A 17,887-nucleotide genomic window follows, 5' to 3' on the forward strand; every position below is an offset into this window, starting at 1 on the left:
GAAAAAAGATTTGGTCGATGTGAAAGAAGTAAATTTTGATTTTAAAAGCCTGTTAGAAGGATCATTATCACGGAGTTCATGAATACAAAAAGCTGTCAAGCTTGTCGAAATTCCGATCCCGAATACGTTCTACAGTTCTACGACACTACTTTACGGTTTTCAGCTATGTTAGATACAAACCCGTTTCAAAAAACTCATGCCTGTCATGTGGACCTCGGATGTCTGCGTACATAGACAAGAGTCGTTCAACGTTAACTAATTTATTCGTTTCTGAAACATATTTTTCATCTTTCGCTTGCCAGTCGTTCACTTTGAGAGTGAAGCATCTGTCAGGAACTTGGTCAATGCCGCTTTTTTTCCATTCAGATGAATCTTGCATACTTTTTTGTACAGCGGTACACCACACAGACGCTGTACTTAGGTAGCAACGACGTCGAAATCGAGTTGGTGTTGATCCGAGCCGTTGACTGGAGTGGAGCAACCTACGGGGCAGGCTACGAGAACAAAACTCTCTCTCTTACGATGGGCGGAGCCGCATCAGAAGCAGGCAAGACACGAAAGTGGTCGGCGGACTATCGATGGGTGTCGTCGCTTACGTTCCCTTTGACTGCGCTAAGAGACAGTTTTAGAGGGAAGATAACGAGTGAGAAGAAAACGCGTGTGCTGAACACGGATATAGCGTCAGTAGGGAGAGACTATGTAGCCTTAAGGGCCTCCTGAGGCCCAAGACCCACGATGACGAAACTAGCCCTGCTTCTGTTCCTTCGACCTTACGTGAGTCTTGCACTTATACGCCCTTAAAGGTTACGTTGTCTATGCTTGGCAGGAACTTCACCGATGAATAGAGTGTCAAGAGGTTACTCAAAAAGCCCGTCAGCAACTGACCAAGCACCGAATAAAGCGAGTGTCTACGAAGGAAACGCAGGGTTCAAGAAACTAGGTCAACGAAGAGCAGGGAAAAATGAAAAATCAAAACAATTTGAGGATGACATTGTAGCGTTTTATCTACGAGATAATAATGACAAAGTGATTGTAAGGTAGTATTTAATTCAATTACCTAGGTAAATAAATATATAGGGTTGTACATGTATATAGCGTTATACGACTAATATATACAGCCATGAAACACCAATTTAAGACTCTTTTACTTTTTATAACTTTTCTTGAAATAAGAAAAAAGTTTAACCAAAAAATGCAATATGTATGATCAAACTTGGGTTCTATCTTATTGAAGAAAGAGTATTGATCTTACTATGAGGACATTACTTAAGGTCAGCAAGTCTACTCTATCGTCATGCGCTTTAGACTCCTCCTGGTCCTTTACACTATCTCTCAAGAAGTAGACATTTATCAGTAAGCGATTCTCGGTATTCGTTTATAGGCGTTTGTCCGTCTTAGATTTAGATACACGAATACAGAACTCAATCACACTTGTTCAACCAAATGCTTATAATCTGCTACCAAATGCTAATTTTAGGCAGCTCACTCATGTAACGCGCGAAACGTATAGTATCGCGGCGTCTATCTTTTCCTGGAAACAAAGCATTCTTATCGAAAGAAAAAGGAAAGCACCTGAAACACTTTCATGGTTCCATGAAAGAACAGATTTATTGGAAGCGCGACATTTCTGAAAAAACATATATATGTAATATATATATATAAGGTACTTGGTAAATAGACAGCATTTTGATGAGGCCAACCTTTCGTCGAGTGCTAACCTCGCTTGGGGTCCTGAAGTGGCCGTTTGCATAGCGTTTGTTTTTACCAGTTGTATCTTTCACACTATGAAGCTGCCTGACTCTTCGATCTCTTGTCGAACTTTTTTTTGACTCTTTGATCCCATCCGTGTTACGTTCGTGAGCTGCTGTCGACTCTCTGCCATTCGCGCTAGACCCTCACCCGAGCCACTATCTATGTTCTATCGGACCTATATTGCCAGGACTCATTGGAGCTCCACCCGAAATTTTCTTATCCCTTCCTCGGGCAACGGCAAGTCACGACCCAGTGACCTCCCCCGCGCGCGACGTTCAGGGGTTCACGAGACAACACTTACACCGAGATCGCAGCTCACACCGAGCGCTGATTCTGAGTTCAATGAGTATTGAAACAGATATCCCTTTATAGACGATCTTACGTTCAGCGGAGGGTTGAGCGGAAAACCACATTTGCCGTCTAGCCATGTTTGACGGCGCATTTTGCCTACTGTCTATGCCACCCGATGCCAGAGTGCGAAAAATCACTGGACGGTGTGTCCATTTAGAAATTTTCTACCGAAGATTGACCAAAGAAAGTTTTCATCTATTGAAGTTTATTACGGTAGTACATTAGCCCATGCGACGCTACAAGTTCGAACGCCGACCGAGTCGTAGCATTAGTTTGTTACGATGTGCAAGGTTATAAGTGTTCTCTTCTGCAAAAGAAGTATCGGACTAATTAGCTTTGTCTCGCCAAAGATGTCTGCTCATCTTCGTGCCGGTCGAAGCGAACTTATCGGATCAGTGTAAGATAAACTTTCTCCCGCTGCATTGCTTTGGCGCGCGCACTTAGCTACGCGAGACAAAGAGTGAAGGATTAGGTTCAGCCGAATCTCAGATGGATGAGGGAAAAACAAGGCAAAGGATGTTTACGAAGAAACATTAGCTGTGAGTGAAGTACTTCTGATGTTGCAATACTTCACTGCAGTAAAGGACACAAAAACAGGAAGAACCCATTACCGAATAAAGGGTATCCAAGGGAATCGTTTTCGTATATTTTTGAGAGTTAGCCACAATGATCACCACGACTGTCCGAAAGCGCCGTGCAGGCGTGGCAAACGAAGACGAACTTAGAGCGTTCTACGTTCCAATGACAGTATCAATTTAATATCTAGGAATAATAGAAAATTACAGAATTTCATTAGATGAGTGCGTGCCACCGTTGGTTTAATACCACATTTGAAAAATAAGTGCAAGCCATAAGCGATAACCGTTGCAAAAGAGTCACCAGAAGCACCGAAATGTTCGTCAATTTGGTGGACAGCAAAATGTTGCGCTTCGAGGACAAATTTGTGACGCCTTCATGGCCACCAACGCCAGACCAAGAGGGCGGCCACCCCTACAATGTGATGTATGGGACAAATCGGAATTCTAGGGGCAGAGGTCTATGATAGAGTAGAGCCTAGCACATGTTCACAGCCTTCGTAGCCTACAGAGAGTCTGACTCTAAACTGATTGCTCATGAACATTGATCGTCGTCAGGGCGGCATGGTAGTTGCGTACCTGGAAACCTACTAGTGCACAAGTGGTAGCTAAATCTAAATAGGACCATTTTTTCATAGGCAAGCTTTAATGGAAAACAAATTGTTTCGTAGATAGATACTTTTTTCATTTCAGCACAAATAATAACCTTATCTAGGTAACACAAAGTACTGTGATGCTCAGTTATTGCTTTGTCTTGGTCTTTCCTCAGGCTGCTGACATTTTGCGTTGACGGAATCACACCGGCACTGAAGCAGCTGTTCGCATATTTAAAACAAAAATGATTTTTTAGGTTAGATTATTTTGAAAAGTAACTTAGTTTACCTAAAATTGTCTGCATGCATTAGTTTGCTTGCGTTTTCAATGTAGACGTATGTACTCCAATCGGGGCTAGAAGAAGTCCACTCTTAGAAAAATGTAAAGGCATGTCTTTTGTAAAAGCGCTTAAAACGGCTAGAAATAGCTTAATCTTATTATTTTAAGGCATTTTTTGCGGTGCATGTTGTCTTTCAAAATGATTACAGTAGAGAAAGTGTAAACGTTTCTCGCGATTCGTCTTAAGGAACACTCCCCCTAAGGAATGCAAGCTAAGCAATAATGTGTCCTTGACAGCAGTCCTGTTTGATAATATGTGATTTTTTCGCTGTGGTCCTTTAGGCTCGATCCGTCCTATTCTACTGGAACTGCCTCCACTATCGATTCAGGATCAATCTATAGCGACTCGTACGGGCGTTCGCTCATTCGGCGACCCTATTCGAGGATGAATACTTTACAAAACAAAGGTATCGTAAAGAAATCTTTTCTAAACTAATCGCAATTGAGCTTATAATAGTTCGACACATAATGTCTATTCACTGAAGTCCATAATCTTTCATGCAACGGCGATATGATATTTGACTTCATCAACTTTCTATAGAATTACTATGGGCTATTAAATTGCTTTCAAAAAAAAAAAAAAAGATATAAAAGGCACTTCGAGCCCTGTGAAGCGTCGAATAATTTTCGATCAAGGCGCGCGCAAATTTAAATCCGTATATACTGAGAAGGTCCCGATGTACCAAAAAAACGTGAAAACCTGTTTGCCTTGTTAGGCCTGCTTTTACCATTAAATTCATTTTGGTGTTTTGTCGTATATCTAAAAACACTAACATAGGTCAAACTAAAATTATATTTTACCAATGCAATACTCGCATATATATCTGTATATATATATATATGCTTCAAAGCAAAACCGTGTAAATAGTTTGCTATATGAAATAATTGCTTTATGTTACCCTAATCGTTAACGTTTTAGAGTACTGTATGCGGTACATATGGTTATTTTTCTTTTATTTGAGCGGCGAACCAATATTGTCTAATTGTTAACTCAGGTGAAATAGTCTACTAGTAACTAATTATGTCATTGGCGTTTAGGTCAGTTCTTTAGGCCAAACGTAATTCGGTCGCTTCCTAAATTGTAACGTCACTCAGCCTGAATACTATATCTATATATAAAATTATTTCTGTGACGCTATGTATATCCGATACGTCTTTCATAGTGATTTGATAAGTTCTATAAATTGGCCCTTTGTCTTTCAATAATAGCTCCTTATTTAATGATGTAGTAGATACGTCCATATAAACGTTGCTTGACGCAGGCTGCGATCAAAACAGAATGCATAATTAACAGTCGAGTATGACCTGTGCCATGGATACCAGCATCCCCGGGGCATGTAGATAATTCGAAATTAAAGAAAAAGAATCATATAGATATCATGTACATGTCTAGCACCATGGTCATCATGCTTCAGTCTAATAGCTAACTCTTTGTAGGCGGCCAGCTAAAGCCGGCTGATGTCATCTTGAAAGATGACGACATTAACACGATTATAGAATGATTTAGTTCAGCTATTAGTACGTAGCTTCACATGATGATAACATGACGTGTAGGCGTTTTTAACGTCTTACCTCACTTTGCTGATTACGATTATGACTGAAACAGATATTCCGACGATATTAGAAACACAACGTATTACTATACTGTTTTACTATATTAAAGGCAAAGATTAAAGCAAAACAAATTCGATACCCACCTGAGGCGGCGAAATTTCACAGCGTCATATGGATTTGATGTACAATACTGCTGGAAACACGTTGGTCACACCATATAACTGTAAAATGAATCTGTGTATTTCGCTAGGTAAAAAGCGTTCTACATTAGAAATGTATCTAGGTGTTGTTAAATAAGTATCATCTGCCACTTGAGCAGCCTGATCGGTTCCCACATTGACTGGACTGAAACACAAAGGGTTCAGCTTCATAATCTAACTTGATGAAGATCCGACATCCGGATTTGCCTGATTTTTTACATACAATTCGTATGCTAGCCATCTCTTATGCTTTTTAAGTCTAAGATCTTGTTCTGATTATCTTCCACACAGGCTGTTATAAGAGACATCACATCTCATTTCCGAGACGGCCCTACCTCGTTTAACTTGTCGAAAGCTTTAGCGACGCAGATTCCCGGGATTTTCACATTTAAATTCTATCATGCTGGTGCTTCCCGCCTTTTCTGTAGCAACGCGCAAGCCAGACGAAACAGTCGATATTGGCGTTATTATAGCAAAAACTTGTAGTCTTCGACAGCTCTAACACGCCTCGGCTGGCCAATAGCATTTTATATAATATGATATATTAAAAAATGGAAAAGAAAGCGATGTGATTGTTGAGGTTCCCTCGTACAATGATTTGCCTATAGAAAGAAAGTAAAAGGACGTAAATGGAGAAAAAATCGTCCAGTGAATAGGACTGCGCTTATCTAGCGCTTGTCTTTATAATGAGTATATTAGAAATAAATATTTATCCATCGTGCAGTTGTTCTATAACTAGCATACGCGGTAGTTTTTTAGTAGTCAACGATGTGTTTACCTCAATAGAGAAACAAAAAGGTAGCATGGATTATGTTATATATGTATGTAATATATCGACAACTGGCAGTTCGACATAGACGGGGGTCTTTAATATCCCTTGAAGCTGTTAGTTGTCGAAAGCCTACATCGGCGTCTGCGACAACCAGAGCGACTGCGTCGAAAAAATCAATTGATATACAGCGTAGGTTTTAATGATCCAATATCTTGCTTACTAGCAATTAAACAAGTAGTTAATTAGGGATTTTGTGACTGATGGCGACCTTCGCCTCATCGCGCTTGTTTGTCAGATTTTTATTCCATCAACACGCATTCGGATTAATTTCCGTCAAGACTGATACAACAAATATTTGCGTTTGTCTAATAACTTCAGCAAATTAGGCAGTCGCTTTAATCTTCGATAAAGGGGTAGAGGATACAAGCAGCTGACTTAGGCCTGAAACAGGAGAAAACGATCAGATCTTTATTTTTATAGTCCTCGGAGGAAAAATTATGTCAGAAACGGTACATTTATCGTAATGTTGAGATTTACACATGAAACGTAAAAATTCCAAGTTGTTGCGGATAGAAAAAACTGCATAGTACCATCAACGAAAGCGATGAGTAGTTTGCTATTAACAGCCTCGTGGCTGATCGAATTAAATTGAATCGAGTCCCTTTAACGGGGGGCTCGCAGGGGAATTTGCTCCAGGAATCTGCATCTGTGCAGTGCGTGGGGTGCTAAGCCCCTACGTCATTCGTTTACTATTGTTAAAACTACGTACTGCTCTCGCATTGTTACTGGAGTATTTTATCTGTACATGTAACTATGAATATGTCTTTAGCCATCAACTGATAAACATCTGATCGTTGATATCGATTGACTGTAACATCTGATTGATCTTTGAGTGATTTAGACTGGCCCAAGAATGTCATTTCTCAATACATCGTATGCTGTGATGATCATTTGTTGCGATTGGATAGCGAACAATAATTGCATCTGAACGTCTGCGTGCCTTGAGCTGTCGTGCGTTTTGTTATCATACACAAATAAATCTCAAGCAGAAGTTAAAACAATTCTTCTGAAGCAAATTCATACTTAGATTCTGGCAAGTTATAGAGCGGTCCGTGTTGCACCCTGTAATTAGAAATAATTGTTTGGCACGATCATTGACTGTACCAAGACGGTATCGTGCGGATGAAATCATTATGACTCGCCGCTATGTGCCCCCTTGACCCCTTGTCGTAGCTGCTATCCAGCTTTGCCTCATTTGCGTGGAAAGCGCACCGCAGTCGTGCAATAACGTGATATCTACCCACTCGCACATCCCCACGCGCTGAGAACGTGTCGTTGATCCATAAGTATCTAATTTCTGATTTTAACACTACTATTTGAAATCAGCCGACGGTTTCTTCTACAACCCTTCCCTGTGCTGCATATACCGCCGTAATTATACTAACATTTCGAAACAAATAATGATTAACATAATGGTAATAACAATAATAGGACTTCTTTGCAGCGGTAGCCTTAATAATAATAATAATAATGGATGAGGAAACTTTCATTATTGTAAACTAGGACGTCCTTTGTCCTACTTCAATTAAGTTTCAAAAAAGTTAAGGAAACAACATACAATCGCTCGAAAACATTTATTATCGACAATGCAAAGTATTGAAAAACGTTAGATTTATCCATTCTTATTTAATCATTACGTTAGATTGAATCCGTTATTTGTTATTTTATTATTATTTTTTTAATTATCAGGATTGCTGAAAAAACAATTGTAAAATAATAATAATAGTGTTAACATAATATGACTGTCTTTTGCATATATATAATAGAATTCATAACAAAAACAGCTTCAATTTTACTCTTGAGCTGCAACGCAGAAGTGCGGAACAATTTCAATCAGCAATGAAAGTGTAGGCGGCTTTCAAAGACGCATAGTTATGTATGATGCTAAAATCGTTTAAACATCTGGTCGTTTTTATCAATCGCACAGAAATGATCTATCTAAAACGACCGCTTATGTTTTCGAATAACCAGATTCACAGTAATACAATAATAGATTCCAGCATTAATTTTCCCTTTTTCTCTGTGGCAGGAGCGGGGGGTCGTGGCTTGAATCCGCGGCCGGATCCCGTCGAGTCGTTAGGCACATTCGGTAAATGGCATTTCCTTATACTCGTCTACACTATCGTACTCGGATTAGTCGTAGCTTTTCAGGACACCGTCGGATTAGACTTCCTCGCCCCGCGAAACATCGCCTACCAGTGTGATTACTTCGGGTGCGTACATTTTACAGTCATCGCCAGTGTCAACGTCCACCGTACGTATGCAGTGTTCTTATTTACCACAGTTACACGCCTACTGGCCAGGTTCAGTTGCGGAATATCAGGGCAGCTGGACGCAAGAAGGCCGTGCCCACTAATCGCAGTCATCTTGTTTTGCTTAGACTAGCCTTCATCATTGCTATCAAATGTATTTGGTACACACTAATTAATATTCTGGACACACAAACAAAACGTGCATCTTATAGTTACGAGAAACGTTTTTAATTTATTAAGGACGTTCTTTTTCTTTTTCTACTTGAGCCTGATCAAGGAGTTGAAGTTAACGTCTTGGTCTTAAAAGACTTGGTCCTGATAGATGGCCAGGACGCGCCTTTAGTAAAAATTTGTTTCCCGCATGAAGGGGTATTTCAAGAGGATCTTATTCAAATTTGAGATTGAAATTCAGCAGATTAAAATTAAAGCTGTAAATCAACGAAAGCACTATAAGCTGTAATAATGAAGAATTTTATTGGCTTAATCATTAGCTAACAATGGGACCAAACATCTCGTCACGTAGTCATTGTAATTGTCGGAAAAAAACGATAGTTATTACAAGTTCTTGTTATCGTCGAGCACATGACCGTATAGAAATAACTATACTTAAAATTGAACAAGGTACTATAACAGCTAAGATGATGAACGAGCCATGCTCGAATAATTCTGAGGAACTGGTAAAAACAAAATGGCCGTTCCTTTATTTGTGGTTCGTGTAGTGAACTGAAACCCAGTACTATTTATACTCCCATATATATATATATATATATATATATTAGACATAAGTACGATTATTGGAAAGAAGCCGGACGTTATCGCGAACAGGTATTACATACAACACCTGTGCTATTTGTACGGTAGCGATTGACAAACAATTAAATCGATAATTTTTTTTCGTTGAAAGATAAAATTGGTACTATTGTTCAGCTCGCTACTGGACATTTAAGCTGTTTAAACGCATAGAAGCAAGGAGTCATTTTTTTTGGCCCAATGTCACCGAAAATGCGTCTAACAACAGATTCGAGCCTGGATTTGGATGTGCTAGAAAACCTTCTCCTTACCGATGTATAATAATTCTTACATACGTTCAGCTCGTTGATATCAGTCAGATGGATATTTGGGACGATAACGTTGAGATTGTTAGTTTAGAAGAAAAGTAAGGTGGGTGGCAAACGAACTTTACGTACAGACGTTTACTTAAGTGATTCGTCGTTGGGAATCGTTAATTTCTGTTGTTGGTGTTTGCGTTTAGTTCCTTGGACACCAGAAATCAGCCTGTGAGCCAATTATCAGAGTTTACTAAAACTAGCTCATTAAAGTCGTTTCTGAATATCTCATCAGGCCGTAATCATTTTATGTCGTGATGCGGTACCGAGAGGCCCGGTTACGAGTTACATTTAGCACCCCCACTGGCGAAGCTGTAAAAAGCTCGTTATTGCAATTTGTCTCACATGTCGACTCAATCGTATCGTGTGCAATCGTTCGATTTCTGATCGATTAACTCGTTCCGTTAGAATCACTATTACTGTCACTAGGAAATAGACGCTCGAAAAATTGCGTGTCCGAGCTATATAGCCACGGGGAGTATTTTTTTTTCTGAGCTTCAGTTATGTGTTCCACTGTGAGTTTCTGCTTCTCACCATCTCGTCTGTGCCGTCACTGTCGGGCGATTTTGATATGATCAGTCATTGCCAGAATGGGCCCACTCTGTCCTAGACAATAATCGTGCATGCTTATATAATTTATATCTAACCTATTAAATATTATAGCGTATGACCTACTTATCTGACAAAGTTTACCGAAGCAGTTGGTATGTTAGCTGCACTACTCAGGATGCTGCTCAGGATTGGGCGTGAGGCAGAAAAGCAGCGACGGTTGAGGCTGTATGCACAATGCAAAGCTTAGTTTGTTTTTCTTTTGAAAAGGTAGTTAATACGATTCTATACAAGCGGCCGTTACGATTAAGAGTCAAGGCTCCCAATCTAAGCGAGTATGACACGAGACTTTCTGCAGGAGGGAAAACGCTTTCTAATCTTCTGACGCTTTTATAAGCGCCAAATTCAACTCATAGGGCGATCTGCGTGTTACGTGCATGATCTGAGACATATTCTGAGAGCTACAAGCATTAACTATTCTGATTTTGTCTTTTCTTTCTATTCTGACGCTTCAGCAATGGTTCGACAGTAACCAGCGTCCAGACCCGCTCGGATCTTTTGGACTCGATACGGTTACGCGACGATGAGCGTCGTCTGGTCGAGAGGTGTTTCACTAGAGACTTCGATGTTAGGAACGGGTCTGAGCTGCTGCCCAGTTTTGAGTCATCTGGTTCAGGCGGTAATGCTACTGAAGTGCTCGTAGTTGATCCGAACTCATCGAAACCTTGTCGAAAGTGGGTATTCCCACAGGATGTCCATAAGCGAACTATGATTGAAGAGGTAGGCCGTCGAAAGTATACAATACATTATACTCGCTTTTTTTGTTTCATTTCTGATAAGAAATAAGAGAAAATGTGGACGTTTCTTTTAAGAAATTAGAGTAATTCACCTGATATACTATGCAATGAAAAATGATATTGATAATCAATATTCAAATCCCTGATTCAAATTTTTCCGGTTAGGTGGCTTTACCAACTAACACTGGAACCTTAGTAAGCCCTGCTTCGCTTTTCAAGACGCTGATTCGAACTAAATGACAAAGTCCACTTCTTCAAAAGAAACTGGCTTGATAAACAAACCGATCCATCTTGACATGGTATCTCTGAAAAAATCTTTTTTGGTTAGTTCCCAGCACTACTGCGCCTAGTTCCCAACTTGGACAAACTCACGTATGCCTAAATTTAGTGGCCGGACACTTCATCCCTCCACTATCACCGGTACGAAAGATGTGGTATACAAACATTGGAGAAGATAACTGATTTACTTGTGTGTTTCAGTGGGAGTTAGTCTGCGACGATTCATGGCTGTCGTTGTTCCCACGGGGCGCACATCTCGCTGGTCTTCTTTGTGGCGCTCTATTCTGGGCGCTTTTAGCCGACCGCTGGGGTCGAGTTCCATCGATCGCGTTGGCCAACGTCCTGCACGTCGGGGCGTCGGTGGCGGCTGCATTCGCTCCGTCATGGGAATATTTCGCCCTTGCGAAAGCTGGATCGTCGTTCGGTCTTGGAGGGATGCTCATCGCGTTTATTCTGCGTACGTAATGATTGGCGCAATATTTTAAAAAGGCGGAGAGCGGGGGAGGTGACAAGGTAAACACGATCTATGCGTATGGCAATAAGATTCGTCCAATGCACACGGGCACAAGTGTGACGGTAATGGCCAGATGAACGAAGCAGTTTTACCGGCACTCAAGTTTTTCAAAGCACCTGTTTCGTTACGTCTTCTAGTTACACCTTTCATCTATAATTGTACATAATTAATAACTCCTAAGTACGACAAAGATAAAAAAAAACAACTATATATCGGAAAAGCATGAACTAAGCAAAGGAAGATTCCACTCACTTCCCGCAACCATCATTTGTACGAGGTTTATTTTTTCAATATTTTTTGCGTTGACGTGCTTTAGTATCAACGCAGGTAAGACAGTATTACAAAATCACGCATGCTAAATCCATCTACTAAACGAGTGAGACAGCTATCCTAGTCGATGTCAAGGTCATAGCAGCGTCTGCATTCAGTTTTCCCGCCAAATTTCAAAATCGGGTCATTTGTTATTGACTGTGGCAGCGATGTGTACACGGCGGCAGAGTGTTTTTTGCACCGCGCTTTCTCATGCACATATTTGCTTATTGAATACTCAGCTGCCGCGTGGCGGTTGCAACGGCAATAGTGAACGGTTTCGGAAACGTCTGTGTGTCTAAATGACACAGTATCGTAAATCAATGGCCTGTGCGGCTCGGCTGATCTCCGTTTCCGGCTCGGGAAGCGAAGTCCGCGCAAGGCCTCCCAATCATATCTTCCATACCAAGATTATCACGAGATGCATTTTAGCCCGCGACATGCAAAGCATCTTAAGGTGCTGTCATTGCAACTGCTGCAGACGGCAGAATGAACGCGGGTTATGCGGATGCGTTTGACGAACCCACGATGATGTTAAGGCAGCCGATCTGCTTTTGCAAGTACGAAATTGAACGGCCAATGCTTAACGGTCGACTACGGATGACTGACTCTAACGAGCCCTAGCAATTGCCCAGGTATCGTGAGGAGGTAGTAGTGTGTAATGCGTAAATTTGGCACGTATAGCACCTGATAGTAGTTCACTGCTGTGCGACTACATAGAAGGGATAGTGCAAAGCAATGAATAATAAAAAAAAAAACGGTAAAATCGTCGGTTATGTGATCGATGCGTGTTAACCTTTAACACTAATCGCGTTACGTTAGTTCGATTGTTGTTTTGCTGTTTCAACAGCGACGACGACGATATGCGGCGCCGAATCGTCTTCGATGAAAAGGCCAGTCAACAAAGAAAAACTGTTGATTTGCGCGCAAAAAAATCGCTATAGCCGACAGGCTAGAATTCAAAACAAGCGTTTCAACGGCCGACTGATAAGACGCTGCCATAGTTGACTAAGGCATGGGGCTAATCGAGGGCGTTTGCGATACAATTGAAAAGAAACGGCAATTAGCCACAGCGCACGACGTTGGAATGGTTTTGTAATAATAGTAGTTGGGAAAGCCCCCACGACAGCGAATTGGGAGTAGCGTGTTTACTTGCTAAACTTACAGTACCTAGTGGTCGAGGTTCGAATCGGTGGGTAGACACTTTGCGTTTTATACTGGGATACAGTCGTCTGAAGTAACACATAAAGACTCAAGAAGCGGAGATTAAACACGAAAGAATGATGCGGGTTAGAATAGCGGTTATTTTTCTTTAACAGCAACAACAGAGTCGAAGCTAATGTTAACGATGGTTTCTCAGTTACTTTGTTGGCTATAGAATTGAATAGTACTGAATGATATTCTAAAGTATTCAATAGCGGCTAGTTGAAGGTTGCAGAAATCACGCTTATGGAATGCTATTTCACACCTGGAACGCGGTGTCAGTATAGCACCGGTGTTAATGGTGACGACGCTGCTAAACGCATAAAGATAATGCCAATATCATACAATGTTGACTGTATAGACGACGAATTTCATAACGAAGAAGCAAAGAAAATGAAGTTCAACTTAACTTATGGGTATCTTACTTTTGATAAAATTCTAGGTAGTCAAAAGCATCGGTAAGCAGACGGGTGACATTAGGCAATTTTTTCGAAACAGCTAAGCAAATCGCTCTAGCTTCTTTTTTTTTTTCTTCGACTTATGATGGATACCCCACAACAATAGATGGACTATCGAAAATCATTGTGCAACATATAAAGCAGATACTAACTGCGGCCAAGCAGCTTCTCATGCGTTAAAATTCCACTAGACGCCCAACGATTTACTGTAAAAAATCATTACGGAACGATCCTGTCTAGTTTGGTTTACCATAGCATGGCAAAGTGTTGCTTTTTCTACTTCGAGAGACGAACATTTAAATAAATTAACTTCAGCTATTACGACGTCAAATTCGCTTCATCTTTGTCTCAAGACACTCATATGATCACAGATTTCCACATATACATAGATATATGTTGAAAAAAGTTGCTGCATCAGCTACAAGGCCAGGTCTCATGATTCTGGTTATAGCGGAATGGCGATAAATGTTATGGCAGTTCCACCGCCGTTCTGTGTCTCCACCTGCCTTTCTAGCTACAGCCACTAGACTTCTCCTCTTTGCCCTCTGTTATTTTTTTTTAGACGTGAAATAAACGTAAAAAGCACCACTTTTCACGCAGACTTTTTAAAACAAGCGTACGTTTGCAGTTATGGATGTAATTAAAGTAAGGAGCAAATAATAGTGGCGTACTGTTGACGCCTAGGAGGATCAGCTTAGAGCAATTTGCTAACTGATTTACTTTTACATCGGGTCAATATCTAATGGAACATTTCACCTTTGCTCTATTGCTGATCTGCGGGTGAGCATTTCTTAAGCAACGCTCGAGAATCAATGGACCGAGTATCGGAATGTATGATGTTATTAGATGAAAAGAGCCGTCAGATCTATAATACCCTAGACTATATCACTGCTGTATTGTTTCTATGAAGTTGAATCATTGATCGCAAACCTTTCTGCGTAGGCTGATCAGGCCAAATTGTGTTACGAGACGGACAGCGAGCATACATGTAGAAGGAGTCCGCACGTGTCACCCTCGTAAAAAGGAGTATCATACTTGAACCTATCATTGCTACTTCTTGATGAGGGTAGTTTATATAGACAGCTCTTAACTCGTACATGCCCGTCACTTCAAGGATAAACGTGTATCTTTGAAACAATCTCATTGCTAGATCTTGGCACCTATATTACCACAGTGTGTGCGATGTTAGTAAAAGCTTTCTCGTTATTGTTACTCATGTACTCTAATCGACATACACCTTCTAAATGAGTTTTTAATATACTGAGCAAATGTTTTTCTTGTTGTACGTCCGCTACGTACACTATTTCAGATCCAGCCGTTCGAGGTAACTTACGCGTTACTTCAGACGGCTAGCACCCCGCACGAAATAAAGTGTACCTACGACCGAGTTTGAACATAGCTTAGCACTTGTGTTTAAATCGGCTTAGCAAAGACGTTACCCACTGCGCTATCATGGGAACTGCCCAATTTTATCTATTTAGTTTGAATGAAGTGGTCCTGCTGCAGAGAAAGCGGCTTACATTAGTTGTTAGTTCTGATTTTATGTATACATATCGTTTGTGCATTTTCAATGTATTGGTCATTTGCAGAGTTGGAGACTTTGGTTGCCCACATGCGCTGTTGGGTTGTAGCCGGTATGTTCCTGAGTTGGTCATTGGGTCTCGTGGCGCTGCCAGCGTCCGCCCTGTGGCTCTCACCTAATTGGCGTTACCTTCAACTGGCGATCACCGCCTTTTCTGTTGTGCTCCTTCCTCTATTGCTGTTAGTATCTCTAGGTTGTTTAGCTTTTTCTTTGTTGTTGTAACAACAAAGGTATATCATTTTATACTATTCATATAAATATATCGTGTCCAGCCGTGGTCTTACTAACTATAATTCGTATGTGTATTAATTAATTTCGTCTGTTCCTGTTCTGACACAGTGCTGGGTGAGTAGTACTAGCAGAAGTAATTGCATTCCTGGTAGTACAGTTGACTCGTATAAATGATACGATCTATAGCAGAAGCAGCAGGATTATCATTTATCAACAATTTGATGCGTATTATTATGAATATAACTTTGAATCAATATCTGGATCGTTGCAGATTCTTCCGTGAAAGTCCTCGATGGCTTCTGACATCAGGCCGTTACGAGCGCGCGGAGAAGTGTATAACTGCTATTGCCAGTATCAATGGCAAGGTATTCTCAGAGATGGATGCAATGCACCTACGTCAGAGCTACCTCGATCATGAGACTCTTTACGGTGGCGCTATCGGTGATTTCCGACGAGATAGTGGTGGCATGAAACAACGCAGCATGTTCGAGTCCAGTGTTCGCTGCAATACCATCTGCACGTTCATCATTATGTAAGTTCTGCACGTTCATAATCGAAGTACGTACTGTTTGCGTAGCTTGGCATTAGGCTAATGGAAGTTTGCTAACAATTTCATGATTGTAAAAAACTTAGTTCTTAAGTATTCGATGATGAACGCTTTAGTTTCATTGTGCCTTGCAGGGCTATTCTTGGCTACCTGTTGTACCTGGGTAAGTCTCCAACGCAGACAGTCGCCGATCCCTATGGCTATATGGCGCACCCTCGTGATAACCTGTTTTGGGGCTATGTCGTCTGGTGCGTAACGGAAGTGACTGCTGCAGTGTTCGCCATGTACGCGCTACGGTTCTGGAGCAGAAAGTGGACTGCGATATTCTGCTACTTACTGTTGGCGTGTATTTATGCAGCCACTTATCTCGTGCCTCAATATATTGGTAAGAATACGTTGACTTTTTGCCGTTTGTATGAAACCACGCTTCCCTTTCACAGCTAACTTGATCGGTGCCTTGTGGTACTGGCTGTGGTGAACTGGTCTGTTTTTTAGATCTCAAACATTACAGAGACAAAAACTAAATGAAATTTGTATTACATTTGGGAACGTACTTAAATCCAGCGTCGTTCCATCCTTAACGATTGCCGCTGTTCAAACTTCAGATCTGTGCTTCTGCTCTGCTCTGCGTGTTAGGTGATCATGTCTGGTATGGGGCAGGTTTAGCAATGGCTGATCGCTTTGTGGCATCAACTATTCTTGCCATCGTATCGATCTATTGTGATGAGGTGTTTCCGACAACTGTTCGAGCATTAGGCTCCGCAAGTAAGCATGTCTGCTTCCGCTTTGCCCTTCTCGCTGAGCCTTTGTTTCGTGATATGGTAAGAACGTATGGTCATCGAAAAGCGCGAGCGGCCATCTTTATTTGACCATATGAATATGTGTCTTATGATTGATTACGTATCTGATTCTAGGGTAACAATGTGTCGGAGTAAAGCGATCAGGTGAAAAGACCCTAGTCGTTAACAAATCAGAAAATAGAAAACTACTTCGGTTAGCGTGTTTCCGCAGTCATCTAAGCCGGCACACAAGGATAATTGAAAAAACTATACGGACTCAATAAAAATATTTTTCATATTGCTTAAATCACAATCAGCGAATTCAGATTATTTCAATTTCCTCCGCCCAGTCTGCGTTTCACTCGACTGAAATCTGCTGCGTTTTTTGAATCTTATAGATGCCAACGGACGATCTGCCTGAGGCTAGCCCTGTCATTAATGGTACCCTATGCCTTCTCTCGATTCTTTTGCTGATCATTTTACCCGAGACATACAACAAACCACTGGCAGACACCGCTTATGACGTTTCAACGCTCAGGTAAGCAGACCCCTGCCTATTCCTGCTCGACGCATGGCCTCTTCGAGCAGCCCCTCTTGGTCATCTGTCAATTTCGTATCCGACGCAAACTGAACCTATCTCCCATTGCTTCACTCAGCCTGTATTTGCGAATCCGTAGACTACTCATTGCTGTCTTTTCACCTCTACGTAACCTAAGCTGTTCAACCTCCTACAAGTTTACTCTTTGCCCTGTCCTAGGTGGCATGGCCAGAGTAACTTACGATATAAACTCACCCATAGTTTTCCAAAGAACAAAACACTCGATTTGTTTCGTTGGTCTTCTACTGCTGCTGCTGCTGCTGCTGCTGCTATTTCTCCGTGCCCTTCTTCATTTAATTGCTGCCAGTTTTGCCTTTGAACCGCTGCCTCTTGTCGTTACCTTCGACTCTGTCGTTCGAGGTCCGTTTTAGCGTAACAAATACTTCGATCAGCCGGTGTCCATCGCTCTCTCCGTCCAATACCGCTACTACCACTACTACTACTGCTGTTACTAGATACAGTCGCTTTTCGGTTGTTCTTTTGTAT

General features: G+C 41.3%; 1 protein-coding gene across 12 annotated transcripts in view; it reads left to right on the plus strand.

Annotated features, from left to right (window-relative positions):
• Window positions 1-17,887, plus strand: part of LOC111273734 (organic cation/carnitine transporter 2) — a 99,091-nt gene that overhangs the window by 78,121 nt on the left and 3,083 nt on the right. For 9 of the 12 annotated variants that reach the window (XM_022855640.2, XM_022855634.2, XM_022855635.2 and 6 more), the window contains 9 exons: window positions 3,894-4,018; window positions 8,227-8,410; window positions 10,620-10,884; window positions 11,382-11,637; window positions 15,254-15,425; window positions 15,749-16,009; window positions 16,159-16,409; window positions 16,661-16,845; window positions 17,202-17,341. In XM_022855640.2, coding sequence (XP_022711375.1) covers window positions 3,894-4,018; window positions 8,227-8,410; window positions 10,620-10,884; window positions 11,382-11,637; window positions 15,254-15,425; window positions 15,749-16,009; window positions 16,159-16,409; window positions 16,661-16,845; window positions 17,202-17,341 — 1,839 coding nt within the window. Of the gene's footprint in view, window positions 1-3,447; window positions 3,529-3,893; window positions 4,019-8,226; window positions 8,411-10,619; window positions 10,885-11,381; window positions 11,638-15,253; window positions 15,426-15,748; window positions 16,010-16,158; window positions 16,410-16,660; window positions 16,846-17,201; window positions 17,342-17,887 lie in introns of all 12 variants that reach the window. The other 3 variants (XR_015316060.1, XR_015316061.1, XM_022855644.2) reach the window with 2 other exon arrangements.

This window comes from Varroa jacobsoni, unplaced genomic scaffold, assembly GCF_002532875.2.
Source record: "Varroa jacobsoni isolate VJ856 unplaced genomic scaffold, vjacob_1.0 scaffold_221, whole genome shotgun sequence".
NCBI lineage: Eukaryota > Metazoa > Arthropoda > Arachnida > Mesostigmata > Varroidae > Varroa > Varroa jacobsoni.